This window comes from Gopherus evgoodei, chromosome 1 (assembly GCF_007399415.2).
Source record: "Gopherus evgoodei ecotype Sinaloan lineage chromosome 1, rGopEvg1_v1.p, whole genome shotgun sequence".
In the NCBI taxonomy this organism is placed as follows: Eukaryota; Metazoa; Chordata; order Testudines; family Testudinidae; genus Gopherus; species Gopherus evgoodei.
Genome location: NC_044322.1, coordinates 194,594,672 through 194,613,075, shown reverse-complemented (window position 1 = coordinate 194,613,075; position 18,404 = coordinate 194,594,672). Strand labels below are relative to the sequence as shown.

At 38.4% G+C, this 18,404-nt stretch overlaps 1 protein-coding gene across 2 annotated transcripts in view; it reads left to right on the top strand.

Moving 5' to 3' along the window:
- The window catches only part of EPHA3 (EPH receptor A3), a 324,372-nt gene that overhangs the window by 257,675 nt on the left and 48,293 nt on the right, over positions 1-18,404 (top strand). For both annotated transcript variants that reach the window (XM_030581675.1, XM_030581667.1), the window contains exons 8-11: positions 2,051-2,153; positions 2,628-2,695; positions 6,522-6,647; positions 13,111-13,296. In XM_030581675.1, the coding sequence (XP_030437535.1) occupies positions 2,051-2,153; positions 2,628-2,695; positions 6,522-6,647; positions 13,111-13,296 (483 nt within the window). The remainder of the gene's footprint in view (positions 1-2,050; positions 2,154-2,627; positions 2,696-6,521; positions 6,648-13,110; positions 13,297-18,404) is intronic.

Sequence of the window (18,404 nt, the reverse complement as noted above, 5' to 3'; positions counted from 1 at the left end):
CTGCAGAGTGCTAAGTACCTATTCCAGGCCAATGCACCGTATACATAGGAGCAAAGTAGTGAACAGACATACTGGTCCTGTGCACAGGGGCAATTTACACCCTCTGAGCATAAAACAAACACACAGAGTAAGAAGTTCTAAGAGAAATTAATTATTTTTTTCAATAATGTAATAACATAATCCAATTTAATTAATTAACTCTTCTCTTGTGGGGTTGTATCCAGCACACTTTTACTCACATAAGTGTCCTGACTGAAGTCATTGCCACGGTTAATGTAAGAACTATTGAAATAAGTAAACATTTGCAAGTATGAGTCCTTTATTTGTAGTTGGGGCACTAGAGAAATTAAGCATGTGCTTGAGTGCTCTGTTAAACCAGGGTCTCTATTCTCTCTGTGTTTTATAGTGACTTTCAAAAGCCATTTGTTAAAGCTACCCATCCAAATGTTAGCGCTATCACCGCCTTTGTTCACCCTTGATATTAAAGCTGACATTGTCTCTAGTAGGAGCTGCAGGTGCCTGGTATCTCTAAAAGTTAGATCATTTATTTTGGTGCCTAAATACGGATGTAGGTATCTAAGCTTTGGCATCCAAGTTTGAACATTTGGGCCAGAGACTTCCCCACTGCAGTATACATGAAATTTTGGGGAGGAAATTTCAACTCTCTAAATATATTCCTATCCAGTGTTCAGCAATGATTAATTTGCCATACCTGTGAATTTGGAGGTGTGTGTTGCAGGGGAGAGGGGATTCCAAAGGTATAACATAACTCAAGATTATACCACAGATACTGTAGTGGTAAATTTTATTTATGGACTTGTAATAAGGATTGAGAGTCTGAAGTTTAAGAAACATTCTGTTCAGAGACTACAATGTCATAAAAATAAACAGACTTTTAGCAAGAAGCCAAATGGTCTTGCACTTGACATGTTTGAATGTTTGAAGTATGTGAGCTGTTTTTTCACCCAGCTCTTATTCTGGGAAATAACTGAGCTCCTTGTTTTAAAATCACTTAGTTTCAAATGGTTATTGTGGTGACCTTCAGCTTTTAGAATAACTGACAAACAAGAAGTACAAAGAAAAAGTCATTAATGGTAGCAATGATAAGGGGGAAAAGATCACTTCTGTTCATTTCAGGTTGTTTTTAACATGATTAAAATATGTACACATTAAAGATGCCACTGTAAGATAAATAGAAAGAAGAAGACCAATACTTTTGGAGAAGAGGTGACAAGCCACAACTATAAATATATATCACCATAATAGCTGTACATTTTATGTGGGTAGATATGAAATTTTCCACAATTTGATCACAATTACTAGGCTACCAAGGCCACACAAGCCCTGTTGTATGTCTCTAATCTGTGGAACATGAGGTAGGTCATGTCCATAATGCATAGAGACTTCTTTCAATGTAGAAACTGAGCCATCACTAAGGAGTTCTTCCCCAGTGAACCTCATAGTGAGTTGCTTCATTTATAGATTCTTACCATCTTGGATCTCCTTCTCTTCATTTCCCTCTGCTCAACAGCCCACAAGCTTGTTGCCCAATTCTGAAGAGGCATTTTTCCCATCCAGTTTCTTCCCAAATGTAAAATTAGGATAATAGTCCCTTGCCTCACAAGGATATCATGGGGCTTAGCTCACTAAAGCCCTTTGAGATCCTCAGCTACAGTATCTTATAGAAGTGTAAATAATAATGATAGGTATTGAGTTACTTGGACTTCTTCCCTAAAAATTCATCCTTCCTCAGGAATGACAATAATAGATATTAGCAGCAGCAGCAGCAGCAGCATCCATAACAATAACAACAATATCTTTATCATCAAAAACCTTTGCAAACTTGCAAAGGCAATGAGGGGAAACTTTCCCTTTCTCTCCATATGTTTGTATATGATGAAGAATTGCTTAAGAATAGGGCAGGAAGATGTTTTCAAAGTTCAGAACAAAGCAGTGGTTACCTAATTTATTAGCTGCCCTGGGTTTGTGTGCTGTGATGTGTTTAATGCCATTTTTTAAATTTATTTACATTATTTTTTTAACTTTCCAGCATTCTCCATCTCCAGCGAAAATAGCCAGGTTGTAATGATTGCCATTTCAGCTGCAGTAGCAATTATTCTCCTCACAGTCGTGGTGTATGTCCTGATTGGGAGGTTAGTTCATCATCTGTCTTACACATTTACACCTACTTCCATTTTCCATCATCTGCCACGCTGACTTGATGAGCACAGTCAATCAAATGTTGTCAGGCAGTAAAATAGTTGGACTTCACCTTCCTGTCGTGTGCAGCCTACCAGCTCAGAGCACTGTTGCATAGTCTGTAATAAGCCTGCTAACAATAGCAGCACTGATCATATAGTAGTTGTTAAAAAATACTACAAACACATTCTTAGGCAATTGTAGAACTAAACTGTAGGGGTCAAAAATCACCAAATCCTCTCATTAGTCAATTGCCTTGAATTCCCTGAGAACATAGCTTGCCTCTGTAGGGTACAGAGAATGTAAATATCATTAAACTTTCAAACAGGCATTTAATTGTTTAGGGAAAACATTTTATTCCGTTTCCATATGCAATTAGCATATAAACTTTTATATGTTTCTTCATATTTTTTCTCTGTTGCTTGTAGATTCTGTGGCTATAACAAATCTAAACATGGTGCTGATGAGAAGAGGCTGCATTTTGGTAATGGACATTGTAAGTTACTGAAGACTTATAATTTCCTGTTTTACAAAGTGAATCCCTAAGACAACTGATGTGTTTCATATTAAATAAAAAGGAAACTAATAAATTGAAATGCAATTGGGAGAAAATATATTTTTTTCTTTTGTGGAGAAGAGTTCTCCCCACTAATTAATCTTTGTTTCAACCTCTTTCCTCCAGGGTCAGATTAGTAATGAACAAAAAAGCGTGGGTTGTTCTCAAATGATACGTGTGATTAGTAATACTACATCAATTAAGCTGTGCATTACTGAAATGCGAAGCACAGCTTCAACTGCTTTATTATTGACCATTGGTAACATCTAAATAATATTTTCCAACGCAAAAAGCAAAAACGGTGAATCCTATCTTGACCAACAAAAACAGTTTACTTGACAAAGTTGGTCTGCTAATAAACTTCGATTTGAATTAGGTTCAATTTATTGAAAGAGATTTTGGAGCAGTTTCTGACGATAGGAATGCCTGCTAAGTGTGATGTCATTTACAAATTTCACTGCTTAATCAACGTGTTCTGTGTAATGTCTTAATACACGGAAGCCAGCTGACAAGAGTGAAGCATTTTGTTGTGCTCTCTTAGGGCTTGATCCAAAGTCTATTGAAGAGAATGGGAGTCTTTCCATTGATCTCAATAGTTTTTAGATCAGGGCCTTATTTTACAATCACCAAATAGTGATTTATAAAGATACAAGATCTTGTCTGGGCTAAGGCCTCTTTTTGGACACCCTTGTAATGTCTTAAAGCTAATTACTCACGTTATTTTTGTGTTTATGATTCTCGCAGAAAAGAACTTGGTTTTTGACGCTGCCGTTCATAAATAGTTTCAGTTTCTCATGCACTTAGTCCATTCTGAGAATAAGTGCATAGTCTGCTTTTAAACAGCTTCATCTACAAATGATGGCCCCAACACAGCACTGTAAAAAAATATGGCATCTTGTATTTATATTGTGTAGAAAATTGCAATTTAAGATTATTTTATTTTATGGCTAAATGGCTTTCCTCTTTATGTACACTTTTGCACATAGCAGTGACATTACCATCTCCCAAGACAGTGGTTTGGTGTAGTAGGTAGTAGCATCCAAAGTAAAAATTAAATGACCTTTTCCCACAATAGTATTCTCTTGCACTAGCTGGAAATTAGAACTGCTTCCTAATTACAGTCACAATGGGGCCTTTGATGCTTGGTAGTTCATATTACACTTTTTGTCTGGAGCCATCTCTTCTCCAATAACCGCACACACGCGCGCTTGCTCTCTCTCTCTCTCTCTGTCTCTGCCTCCTGCTCCATTTCATGGAACACACAAGCTGTGATCTCAGATTGTTTAATGCAGCACGTTGACAGCTAACAAACTAGGCTAAAACAATCTGTATAGTTGTGTATGTCCCATAACATTAATGCTTCATCACTCAAATGTAATTAGGTTATAAAATAAAAGCCACCATTAACTAAAAGTGTCATGGACAAATAACAGGTCAGGGTTTGCTCTCACCCCCGCCCCCCAATGGAATGTCACAATCACTATTCTTAAACTTTTCAGTGCACTTAAATTCCTGTGGATTATACGGCTTTAAATTTGGCTTTGTCTATCTATGTACTGTTTTCTGAGTAGTGATCCTGAGGATATGGTGAGAATCCAGTAGGTCACGTATTCTGAGCTTTGATAAATTTACTGAGAAATATCCTAAAAGGAGTAGCTGATTATACACACACATTATAGCTGTCGGGATTTTTTTGTGTGTGCGCATGTGGCTGTTGAAACTTTATTTTTTTCTGCTATTTTACAGTCTTATTCAAAGAAACAAAAATTCTCTTGTATTAACTGCAGGAGGATAAAATAACTTCCATGGCTGTCATAAACTTTCTGCATCTTAAATACAGCAGCTGGTCTATTTCAGTCACTTAGTTCTGAATTACTTAAAAAAAAGCTCCAGCCATGAACTATTCCCTGCAGCCTTATTACAAATCCTATAATAGTACCTCAAAGGACAAGAAATGTTTCACCTATTCAGATCCTCTCCCCTTGCCCTCTTTAGCTAGGCCCTTTCTACTTTTTGCTACCCTTTGGGCAGTTCATGCTGGTAAAATGGAAATGTGAATTATTATGTTTGCACAGAATGAGCTGTAAAGTAGCACAGCTTAACACATGTGCATGTGTTTATTATCTGTTTTTCATGACAGAACCCAGTTACTATACGGGCTGCCCTTAATTATTGGTGTGAAGGGATTATTTCCTTGCAGTCGCCATCGCCTGATCTTGAGAACCTCTGGGGTCAGCATTAAAAATCAGCAGCCAAACCCCCCACCATGCAGAAGCTTTTAATTGTTATTTTTATTGGGGGTTATGTGGGAGCCTCTAACATACATTGAACCTGGACAGAAAGGAGTATTTACAAGATTTTTTTACCATCAGCAATATACGGACAATTACATTTTGTTTTACTTGTGAATGATTCTTTAATCATCTGACCCTATAGGGAAACATAGTCAGCATTCAATAGTATGCACACACACGGCCCTTCTGTTCAGAGTATGACTTAGTTTGCATTGTTTTAGAGGCAATTAGTACGGGAACTAATTTTTGTAATTTCTCTGTCAGTTCTGAGGCCAATAAATTTTCTTAAAATTGATGTTTTGCAAGATGACATTTGTAATGGTTTGTTAAAATAATGCCACTTTCTACCTGATGTTGGAAAGGACTCTTTCCCTTCCCCACTCCTCCCTCTCTCTCTCCATAACCACTGCAAAGCATATTTTAAATATGGTCTGGCACAATTTGTAGGGCCATATTTGGAAAGGATACTCCTGAGTGTATAGGTTATTTTACTTGTTGTTAAAGAAACATCATACTTAAATTGTACAACTGGCTCTGTATTCATTTATCAGACCCAAGCAGGAGCAGCCCATGACTAAGTGTCAGGGGAAGCAGAATAAGTCTGTGACTTGCCTCTAGTATCATTGCCAGAGGCAGGGGGGGAATCTGGAATGTATTTCTCCCCTCTCCCACCCGGCTGCTGGAAGGAATAATGAGGTCAACTTGTGACTTGCCCCTAAAAGCCATACAGTCCCAGGCATGCATTTGATTCTACTGCTTGCCATGGATGAACAGATAATCACAGACCAGAAAACTGCAGAAGGCAATGATATGATAACATTGGTGTCAGCCTTATTTGTCGCTAAAGCTAAATAATAACAACAATCTGCCACTATCCTTATCGAGTGCTAATTATTTCCACCATTTTTAACTTTTGTTCATACATTACATCTTTTCTAATGCATCCTGTTGGAAGTCTGAGTATATTCAGAGCAAAAATGTTTGAAGTTAGTGTTCTGTGGAATCTTTTTAAAGAACACTTTGTGTTACACTGCAGTATTACCATATGCATGTGAGGCCTTGCCTCTGTGTGCTACCCCCAAAAATGGAAGTGTAAAGAAGCATCTCAACAGAGAGAGAACTTGATGATATTGAGCTTTAATATTCAAAAATCCACTAAGCTTATCAAGTACAGGTGAGTTTAAAAGCATCCTTTCAAACCTGATGGTATCTACATACAAATAAATGTATTAATGACATGAAAAGGGGTATTTGTTTCTGAGCTTCAAGTTCATGTCCATGTTATTAATACCTGAAATCTCAGAAACCTTCAAAAGAAGCTCATTTCACATGTTCAGTCTGGGGAAGTAATGGGCCCTTTTATTGCTATAGTGATTTGCCGGGTTCATATATTGCAGTTTATTCTCACATTTGGTTTCCTAGGTTTGAGTAATTAACAACAAGTAATGTCTTTTCTCTCTCTTTTTTAACAGTAAAACTCCCAGGTCTCAGAACTTATGTAGATCCACATACATACGAGGACCCCAATCAGGCTGTCCATGAATTTGCAAAGGAACTAGACGCTACCAGTATATCAATAGATAAAGTTGTCGGAGCAGGTAACAGCCATAATTAATGTCAAATTAAAAGACATGAGGTGATTTCTGCAGTATATTACTCTAAATCTTTATGCCCATTTACCTTAATGGATTACACCTAGACACATTCAGACATGTATCGGCAAAGTGTAACCGTAGCATTCTCTTTTCATAGCAAGAAGCGAACAGTTATTGAGATGAAGTTGAACAGATTAACAAGCTGACTTTAGTGCATGTGAAAGGTTCTGAATTGCCAGTTCTGGACACACACATCTGAGATTTTTCTCAGACAACAACATAATCCTTTTCCCAAAACTACCACTCCACCCTCTTTTGGAGAAAGCACCATAAAGAATGAAAGGCTAGTTCATGGGACTGAATGGGCATGGACAGAGTCTCTCTTTAGAATCTGTCAGCATGGGAAACAGTGCTAACTGTGAAGATGTGCTTTGTTATATGGACATGTGACTATTTGGACTGGACTGATACCTCAAACTTATTTCATACAGGTCACCAAATATTCATCACACTGCTTTGACCTTTGATCACTGGCTTGATTTTGTGACTGGTTTGGATTTGAATTAGTGATTTAGGAGTGAAGGGTTCTCTGTCCCATAACCAATCGTCTGAGCCATATAGCTGCCCTTGAATTCTAGTTTTAATAAAAACAAACAGTAAAAATGGGTGGGTTACAGAGTAAAAGTAAAAAATTACTGAATATCTCACTGAATTACATTGTCGCTATTGCAATGTAGCATGTAACTCATTGTGTGATGGACACTCACTCCTTCATGTACAGTGACAGAATGTGGTTTGTCAAACAGAAAATTAGCATCTTTGTTTCCCCCTAAATGAAATCATTTGTGTGAGAATCAGAATCCATTTTTCATCCAGTGAAAATTGCCAGATATTCTCTGATGATTGATTTTATTGCTTCCTTCTCACTTTTCCCCTAATATTTTACTGTTCAATTTTTGAGGAGATTTGAGAAAGAACAGACTTCTGTTGTATGATGAAAGCTTTGGTAGGATTTTCTTTTTTTAAGAAAAAAGCCAAGCAGGTGCATTCAGTGCACCTCACCACTGGCCCCTCTTAAAGGAACGTTGTGCCATTTTCTTTATTATTATTATTATTATTATTATTATTATTTTTTGCTGCTGCTAGAGTGAGTGTGAAAAAGTCAGATTATTTTCCACAATGGTGAAATTTGTGTTCCCTGGTAGTTTTAATTTTATCCCACGAGAGTGCACTGTTCTCCATCATCTTCAATAAAGTCAGTGTTACAGTGTGCACACTACACACAGATGTGGTAGACGTAACATGGGGTGGGGGACAGAAAGATAGAGAGAGATTAAAAAAATCCAAATTCAGGAGCAAATTTTGTTTCTGTGAAGCTGCCCACAGTTGTCCCAGATAACCTTAAGGTTCCTAGTGAACATGTTAGTCTCCATGCACCATAGAAATCTTAAAAACAGAAGATTTGCAATTATATACCTTATATATAGCTCATTGTTATGACGTATTTTTATTATGGTGACTATGATATTATATGAAATTGAGGGGGGACAGACTTGATTCAGAGAAGCCTGAAAATAAATGTATTGCAAAGGGGAAGAAAGAGAGACTATAAGAAAAAAAGAAATTCCTTTTCTCATTCCACTCTAGTAGAAATGGCAATAAGTTTGGCCCTGAAGACCTGCAAATCCCTTGAGATCTACACTGATCTCAGAGGAGCTGACAGATGGATGAGCTCTGTGGGAATCTTGTGTCCCCGTGCTGCCTCTAGTATTCCTGGTCCCATACCAGCCTCATGGCAGCATGTCTCTACTAGAACCTCAATCCCATGAAATACCCTGGAGGGTCTTCTGTTGAGTTTGTACTCCCTCCAACCACATCCCTAGTCTCTTCTCTGTTCCCATGTGTGGAAGAGAACATTCTGGTTTTATTTTAAATGCTATTTGAGCTGATGTCTTGGTGTTTCCCTGCTTGTCATCACCTTCTTTACAAATGTGGGTAAGAACGGAGGAGTGAAGTGATAAAGACATTGCATTCAGAAGCAGCAGAACTGAGAGGTAATCTTGACGTTTTGGTGCAGTTCCTTAAATTGTTCCACAGGGCTTTAGCCATGGGACTTTAATGGGAAGAGTAGGGAAAGGCCCCTCTTAACCATGTTACTTTGAAAATATATCCCTGTACAACAAGAAAATATCTCTAATGGCACCTCAAACAATATATAAGGGATATGAGTTAGAGGCTGAGCATCAGAAAATTCAGGTTAGGCCTCCCTTGTTTCAAGTTTTCACCAGATTCATTCCTTTATTTAAAACAGTTCACTTATTTTTTTTAAGGCCCCAATGCAGCAAAGCATGTGGTTAAGTGTCATTGGTTTAAAAGGGAAGGTAAGCATATAGTAAGAACTTTCTTGACTGAGAATGGAGTTAAGCAAGTGCTTTGCTGAAACTGGGCCTAAGTGTTTGTGTTTCTTTTGAAGATTGAACAGACGTTTAGTATAATGCCTTATTAAACAATGCACATCTAACATTTATGGAGTATCTGCTCCCTTCTCAGTACAGTTTACAGCACATTAATTACAGTTTGCAATATATGACTCTGAGATTGATGAGGTTCACAAAGTTTATGAAATTTTCAGCCTTGCTGCCTCCCCAATCTGTGGTGGAGCTCGGATGGCACTGGGCGTTCCACACACAGCAGTGGAGTTTTGATTTAAAAGACACCAGAAGAAAGGCAGTAATCAATTTCACAGGCTCATCTGCTATTCTTCCCCTGGGTCTAAATTCATAACAAAATGCTGATGCAGTGAACAACTAGTTTAACAGAAACATTTGGTATTCCCTGGGTTGATTTAAATCATGTACTGCCCTTCAATAATATCTATTTGCATTCTACTGACAAAGGGACATACCAGACTGAAAGGCAAAGTAATGCAGACTCCATGAATGTGGCCTAAGAAGGGAATAATACTGAAGCATTTCAGGGAAAACCATTAGTATTCTTTCTTAAAACCTACCTCACATTATCTGCTTTCTCAGATATGCACAGCCCCCTTGCCTTCTAAATTGAGATAGTGACCGCTCTTATTTTCAGCTGGAATCCAGTCCATTTTTCTCAGATGGGTACCACTAAGTGGATACAGAACAATGGTTCATAGGAGAAAGGTGTGGTGTAATTGTTTTAGTTGGCTTGTCAATAGGGGTGTTGGTTAGCTGGGCTCTGACAGTGCCCATCCTGTACTATATGCTAAGAGACTGAAGGTTGATCCAGTTGGAACACCCCAGGAGCCTTATCACACTCTATTCAAAGATTAACTTGTTTTTCTTGGCAGCTCAGAAAGCATAACAGTATTTACATGAAAGCCAAACAATTGTTTTATGTAGGTAAACTCATTATTCACAGATGAAGCAGTCAACTGAGTGGGGCCTACTGTCTTACTCGTATGTGATTTGATTTTCAGAGGTGTTGAATGCCTTGTAGCTCCTATTGGCTTCAATGAGATTTGTGAGCGCTCATCATTTCTGAAAATCAGGAAAACAGGATTTTCAAACTGGGTCTGAAATAAGAATATTGTACTTTTATAAATCATATTAATTAATCTTATGTCCAAATTGCACGGTTGATGCTAAATGGTACAGAGAGAAGTAGGACATCAAGTATAACCTTTCCCTTCACAAAAAATCAAACAAACATCAAATAAACAGCTCACTCATGACTCTGGGCAGAGATGAAGGATGGAATGCCTGAATGCCCAGCTTCTGAAACCATAAATACAAGCCCCATTGGCAGTGACCAAACAGTAGTTGTAAGAGGCTAGCTTGTTATAGCTTTGCAGACCATTAAAGCATAAAGAAAAGCAAATACAAAGCTGGGACATCACAAGATTTATTGCAAGTTTTTTTTTTCTTCTTCTTGTTTTAAAGCCATGCTTTGGTCTTCCTCTCACAGGGTGTTCTAACACTATAGAGCTGAGGGTAATAGCTGAACTGACGCGCTGTTTCCTCTTAATAAAGCATATTGGCAGTTTTAGCTTGCAGAGCTTGGGGAGGGAGATTAATCAGGAAGTTTTGTGGTTTGTGTAAGTTCTGGTACAGAATTTAGCACTCCACAGAACTCAGAAATGATTTAAAACAATATTTTCTTAACCTTTGGGTGGCTTTGCAATATGTAGGTAGAGATAACTTAGAAAATGTGGGTATAATATAATGAATATTATTATAATAGTGTACACCATTGTATGTAGAGATATTTCCACACACTCTTTTATTCCACCTTAATTTACTTTAATTTTTATGCCATTAATGGCATAACAAGTTCCTAGCTAGGGGACTGGATAGTATAGAGATTGGTGATGTGATATTGAGTCTTTTGCTTCTGGGTTGTTGGTTCAAATTCAATCCAGAGTAGTGCTGATGATAAATTGTTGCCATATGATACCTGTGGGATGGCATATGTTATTTAAATTGATCACCTCTGTTAATTTACAAGGAGACAGTCCTATATGTTAATAAAAATAAGCAAAACAAAAAACAAGTCTCATTTGGCACCATTGTTCACAATCTCAGAAGACAAGGCAAGGACTTAGTGCATGTGGAGAATGACGAGCCTCTCACCCTAGAGTCGATAGCTCCAAAATAGGGTGGAGGCACACTCATGGGTAGATGTGGAGGAACTAGCACTGTCAATCCAGCAAGCATGCTTCTCTGAGTACTAAATCCACTAAAACCAATGCACAAGATAAAGGGTGGACTTCAAAATATTTTATTCCCACACTTCCCAGTCATTTTAGTATCCAGAAACACTGCTTCTCAATTCCTTGATGCTCGAGTGAATCATTGTGTTGTAAAGTGCTTTTGTTGTCCATAGGCTTAGATAATCCTACTTCACATTAGATTGTTACATTGTAACTGTTAGGAAGTTAATGTATGAACAGATAATTGCTCTTAACATGCTATATCATTCACATCCATGAACAAAATTCCTGATTGGCCTGAAAATGAACTTGTCCAGATTCAAATCTCTAGCTTTTGTTCCTTTCCAAGCCAAACTTTTCTACACAAGAACATCTGACTAATTATGGTATTTAGGGGACAGCATTCCATTTAAATCTAAAGCATTTTCAGGAAGAGAGCTGACCAGGTGATTATCAATATAGAGTGAACATTAAAAAATAGCCCATGCATCTCTGGCCTATGGGAGAAAAAAGTCTTTGCAATTCCATTGTTTTCTGTTCAACAAAACGTTTTCTATGTCTTTTAACTAAACCACATGGGAGAAGTCACATGCACTTACTACCACAATCGTAAACTATAAAAGAGTGGTCACTTATATACCTAATGTGCAATTTATGCATATTTATCCATTTTTGCTACATTTTTCATTGTGTTCTTTATATTGCATAAAAAAGATGAATATTAGAGCTTTGATACTGTATGCACTTTTCATTATATTATGTGAAATATTCCTGTAAAATATTTGGAATTTAGATTACTGAGAGTCAAAATCAGCCACCATAGCAACTTTTCTTTACGATATTAAAATTGTCCTGGTTCAGTTGTTTTATTGTTTTTATATTCATTAAGTAGATGCAGAATTTTAGTAAAGCATGAATGAGATTATAACCTATCAGTTTGTCCACACATTTTGTGTTTGTCAAAGTGGAACATGAGATAATTTTTTTGGAGGGGATCCTGAATTATAAATTAGTCCTTTTTTGCTGATATGCATATAATACTGAACAAAGTTGATCCAGGAAATTATGCATAAAAATATTTAGAAAATATCTGCCATTTTCCATCTTAGGATCCAAAAGCACTTCATGAAGGACTCAATCCTGCAAACACTATCAAATGTAGTTCTTATTGCCACGGTAGTCTCATAGATCCATAAAAGTCACATTATGAGTGTTTTCAAGATCAGGTCCTAACTAATTAATATTACAAAGGGCCTGTTTGCATGGGAAGGCTGTACAATATAACCTTCCTTTTTTCTGGCAGCTACTGCCAGGTATCCATAGTCAAATTTTCTTATGGTGGTTTGTCTCACTACTTACACTGAAATAATTATACTGCTTTGAAATCAGCTTAACTCTATTTTGGTCAGAATTATATCAGTTAAAGGTCCATGCAGATGCATCACCGCTTTGGTTATAACTATACCAATTCAGTTTGTCCTCCTGCGGCTGTCCTACACTACATCAGTTCATACCTGAAGTAAACTCTCTGCCCTCCTTGTTCTGGAGCCATCAGGACCTGTTAAATAGCTTGGTGACATTAACCCAATTTTACAGATGGAGAACTGAGGCATGGAAAAGTTAAGTGACTGCCTGAAAATCTCATGCTTAGAACTCAGATCCCTGACTTGTGCACTAAAGATACTGCCTCAGTGACTCTTCTGTAATGCTAAGCCTTGTCTCTGATGTTCCAGCTGGAATAACCAGATTTCACATTTTGTCTCCTCTCCACCTTGCCAGGTGAATTTGGAGAAGTGTGCAGTGGGCGCCTCAAGCTTCCTTCTAAAAAGGAAATTTCAGTGGCAATCAAAACCCTGAAAGTTGGCTATACCGAAAAGCAGAGAAGAGATTTCTTGGGGGAGGCGAGCATCATGGGACAGTTTGACCATCCAAACATCATTCGTCTCGAGGGAGTTGTCACCAAAAGTAAGAGTGTCGAGTATACACCATCTGTGGGCATGCTGAACAGCGTTTCAATAAACTAGTTCTTTAAAATATGCATTCTGAAAATCCACCAGAATTGTTTTATGCACTCGCCTTAGTAGAATGTGTTCAAACTATTTCACTCCTCTAAAGTTCTAACAAGGGAAATGTGCACCTTTACTTTCATGATTTACAGGAAATTACCTCAGAAGCGGGAAACAAATACTCAAATGAGCGGGACTAGATAAACTTCTATTGAGAGAGCACATGCTGGTATAGCAAGAAAGAAAAAGAGTGTTGTAGCTAAATTATAAACTGACAGGTTGTACTAACCAATTTAGTACTCCAGAGCTAATTGCTATAAAGCAGCCAACAGATTCTTGCTGATCATCTCTTTGGAGTTATGGAGTCTGGTTTCCTAAGGTCTTCTAATTGGCTACAAGCAATATGCATCATTTTCAAGTTGAATCACTAGCTATTGTTGTTAACATAGATTTAATGAACAGTCTCATGACATTTCTGACATCATTAATAGTAATAGCTTTAAGTACCAAATCCAAGATTTTTAAGAGACTTTGAGCACCTCAATTTTTTGATGCCCAACTTGAGCCCCACCTGATTTTCAGAGGGTAGATGCTTAGTACTTTATGAAAAGGAGGCCCCTTTTCAAGATGCTTCAGGTTGGGCACTCCGAGTCAATAGTCGCCTTTAAAGTCTTGATCCAGAGTTTTAAATCGGAGCATTTATTTTACGAGTAATAGTTTTATTACTGCAGCTATTTCTTTTATTGCCAAACAGACACCATTTCAAATCTGTGTCTAAAAATACATTTTTCACTGACATTTGTGATTTATTAAAATCACTTGTCAGATTGTGTTGCTATGGATACTGAGTTGAGGTCCACACTTGAGCCCTGACTGTGGAAAGCATCCCATTTCAGGGGAGCACACAAGTACTGCTTTTGTTAAACAAAATAAATATGCGCTAAGGTGCTTTCCTGGACTGGGGCATTAGTCTTAAACAGTAACAAAAATAACCAACCTCAGACCATGCTGATGTTTGTGAAAGGGGTAACGGAGGAGGATGAGCACCCATGCTCCCACCCACAAGTTTGTCAGGCAGCCTGGAGATGGGGGCACAGGCTGTTACGAAGCAATCTTCAGCCTTCAAAAAGATTTATAGGTGGAGAACTTCTGAAAATATGAGCAGGCTGGATGCTGTTGCACATGCCTACTCTTTGCTGAGCTTCCTGTTAGCCCTACAAAGCTTTCTGATTGCTACCTTCCCATGTCTTCTCCAGCTGACTTCATCCCCTTTCTGTTCTTCCTCAGATGTTGCCCATCTGTTTGTGGTGAGGACACACAGGCTGAAATCCTGGCCCCTTTGAAATCTATACTACAACTGCTATTGATATGAGGGGGCCAGAGTTTCACCCATAATCCTTTCCTCTGGCAGGTGTCCGGTGAGGAGAGAGAGAGAGAGAGAAAGGAGGAATGGCAAGATGCAGCCACATTTCTTTTCCTGTTACTGACAGAACTAAAGGTTAGAGGGAAGAGGCATAGAGACAGGCAGATAGGACTGGTTGTTTACTAATCAGTGAGCAGGTGTGACTGCCTGCCGGCCAGCTCCCTATTCTCCCAGTGAGCACTTACTTGTTGTTCCCCTCCTCCTCAGCTGTGCTATACTTTAGAGACTTGGGTTGCTTCTCCCTGACCTCCCAGGGGAACACAGGCTCTGGTCCTGCCTTCCTTGCCCCATTCAACATAGGTCTCCTTAGGTGGCTGCTGAAAATATTTAAACCACACTTTAGACTAGTTCTGTCTCCCACCCAGAGACCTGGAAAGAAGAAATGAAGCAGAAAGTTAGAAAGGGCAAAGAAGGGACTGATAAAAATACCAAGATTGGTTTAATTTTGGGGCTGTAAAAACTAAATACAGCTACCCCTGCTGCACTTTTTGAATTGGAAATATAATGTAAGGTCCTCATAGAAATGTCCTGTAGGAGTTAATAGGCATGAAACCACAAGGCACCTATAGGAATTACCCTTAAAAGCCTATAGAATTTAATAGAGAATTATATCCCCATTCTAGAATTCTGTGGGTTAATTTGAAAATTGTACAGAGAGATTACTCTTCTCTATCAATAAAACAAACCCCTGGAAGGAGCGACTTTTTGACTCTTTCAGTGAGTAGCTTTGCTTGGAGCTGGGGGTGAGGGGAGACCTCTTGCAACTTAAATTGACATAATTGGTTGTATACTTATTTTAATAAGTGTTTCTGCTGTTATTGAAATTGCTTGGGAGAAGTTTTCCAAAATATATAAAGGTAACTCCAGAAGTTCACAACTGACAGGAACAAAGGGCTTGTCTACACAAACACATAGTTGGTAGCAATCTACCCCGCACAAGCCTGCAGCACACTCGACATTCCCTGGTGCCATTTAACCTACTCCTGTTTCAAAGCAGTGTAGATCAAAGCATGCTGTGCAACTCTTTGTGCATGGCAGGCTAGTGCGGAGTAGATTTGCGCTGCTCACTGAGAACTAGGGCCTTGTACACTGTCGGCAGTATCTAAGATATGTGTAGCTACACACAGCGATAAAAAGTAGGCCACGTCCATACTGGTATGTGACTACATGTGGCAGTGAAAGACTCTGCTGGGGGTGGCGGCAGAGAAAGTCTCCTGCAGTAGGTAGCTGCTGGAGCTTTTCCCCACTGCCTCCAAATGCCAGAGCACTTCTCTACTGCTAAATCTTTTTCCTGGAAAGGCTCCAGCAGTGGGAAGGCAGTGGGACGCTATACTGCTAAAAAATTGCAGTATGAACAGGAAGGGTTCTGCTTGGGTGTGTAGAGAGCCATGAAGGGTACATACCCTAAGGTTCTGGCATGTCTTTAATTTACTTGCCTGGGCAGCGCCTGACCATCTACACTGCTGTTTATATCCATGGTAGGTAGGGCGTGCAGTGTATATAGTCTAAATGCTGCTATAGGGGTAGGCTTCTTGTTTGTTTACACAAGCCCACAGGTAATCAAATAAAAGCAGAGGCATGGCATATCTAAAAATAAACAGTATAAAACGATGAAAAGTCATCTAAAATAGAGCTAATTTACATTGTTCAAATAGAAATGTCATATCTGGGTCTGATCTGTCAAAACATGCTTTACTTCCTGAGATGACTAATAATTTATTCTTTGATTTAAGCTCACAACCTAAGTAAGTCTGAAAAGGCTGCCAAATCTGCCTGTATAAATCCTATGTATCTCATGCTTATGTCTAACGAGTTACTCTATAAAGTCAGAGTTGCATTTTGAATTCCCTGAATTTCTTGAAATTCTGATGATGGTTTTCTGCACACAGCTGAGCAGAGCAAATCCTTTATGTTCAGTGACTCAAAAGAATCCAGTGACACTTCTGAAAATATTTTTTTTCTGCACACAATTTTGTGCATCACTGACGGTGTGTGCTGCAAATGCGCTCTTTGAATAGCTAAGTCGTGCTGTATTCTTATGCAACTGGGTTTCAGCAAGTTCTCTAATCACTGGGGTGGGTGAGGATAGCTCAGTGGGTTGAGCATTGGCCTGCTAAATCCGTGAGGGAGCCATTTAAGGGAACTGGGGTAAAAATCTGTCTGGGGATTGGTCCTACTTTGAGCAGGGGGTTAGACTAGATGACTTCCTGAGGGCCCTTCCAACCCTGACATTCTATGAATCTATATTCTTGGTTTATTCACAATAGGCTATTAACCATTTCAGTAGCAGGTATTGAATAGCAAAGGTCTATAATATAGATGGTCATATTTAAGTATGAGAAGGCAAGATTTGAGTCTCCTATGTTTTAAAATCAGCAGAGACGTACAGAATATAGCATATTCTTTACATATTTTGAATAGTGAGATTATAAATGGGGAAAATAATGGATTCTGTCCTTCTATCTTGCCATGCATGGAGATCCCTTATGTATATTTTGGAAGCCTTACAAAATTCTGCACATCCATTCTGGAGGAGTGATTTGTGGGGAGGGAGCGGGGATGGACAAATAAAATATCTTTTTTTCATTTATAATCAATCATCAAAGCAGTAGAGCACACACACACACCCACACACATAATGAGTATTATTTAATTATTCTCCCAGAGCCCTTTCTTTTCCTCATTTATATTGCACTATTCAAGATACTTAAAGAAGACACACTATCCTCTAGGTTTTTGCCTAGATACCTGTTTGCCTGGGCTGGTACATTTTAATGACAATTTTGCAGTATTGTATAATCATTATTTAATAGCAATTATATAGCACTTAACAGTGTCCTAGGCACTCTTCAGGCAATGAACAGGAGTTGATATTCAGGCAGTGGAGGGTCCGTTTATGGAGAATTTACAGGATCATTCCCAGTATATGTAACATGATACATAGACAATGTGACCCTTTCTTCATTAATCAAAATATTTTTGACAGATGGCATTTATCAATGAACTGACTTTTCATATTTATAACCTTTAAAGCAACACCTAGCAATTTGTAATGACTACCATATCTAAAAGTGACCACTTGGAATCTAGCGTGGGGCAGTGTGCCTTATAATACACTGGAGATGTGCTGAGGTGCATTAGCTAAATAAGACCTCGATTCTTTGTTCCAGCACTGAATTATTCCTCTGTTTCATATTTGTTTCTGTTCAGAACTTTCCTTCTACACTGGTCTCAAGGGTGCCCTATAGGCAGCAGTCTTAATAGCCAGCACATATGTTCTCCTTAGTTTACTAATAATTTACGGCAATTTGTAGCCTGTTAGTATAATAAATTTCTGAAACACTGTTGACACAAGTTGTTATCGTGTATAAATGGCTGCATTTTGATAAATGAATGCAGAATGTTCCTTTGAAAGTACGCAGCTTTGCTTTAGAGCATATGTTTCTTATTACATGTACATTTCCAACTGAATGTGGGTGAAAACCTGCACTCAATGCATTCAACATATGGGAGGACAAATAAGAGAGGGAAATGTTATTTTAATAATTTGAAAGGTTTTCCTTCTTGCTTTAACTAATCTCAGACCTCTGACACATCATTAAATTGAATTTGTATGGTAACCAGGCATTTGAAGATGATACAAT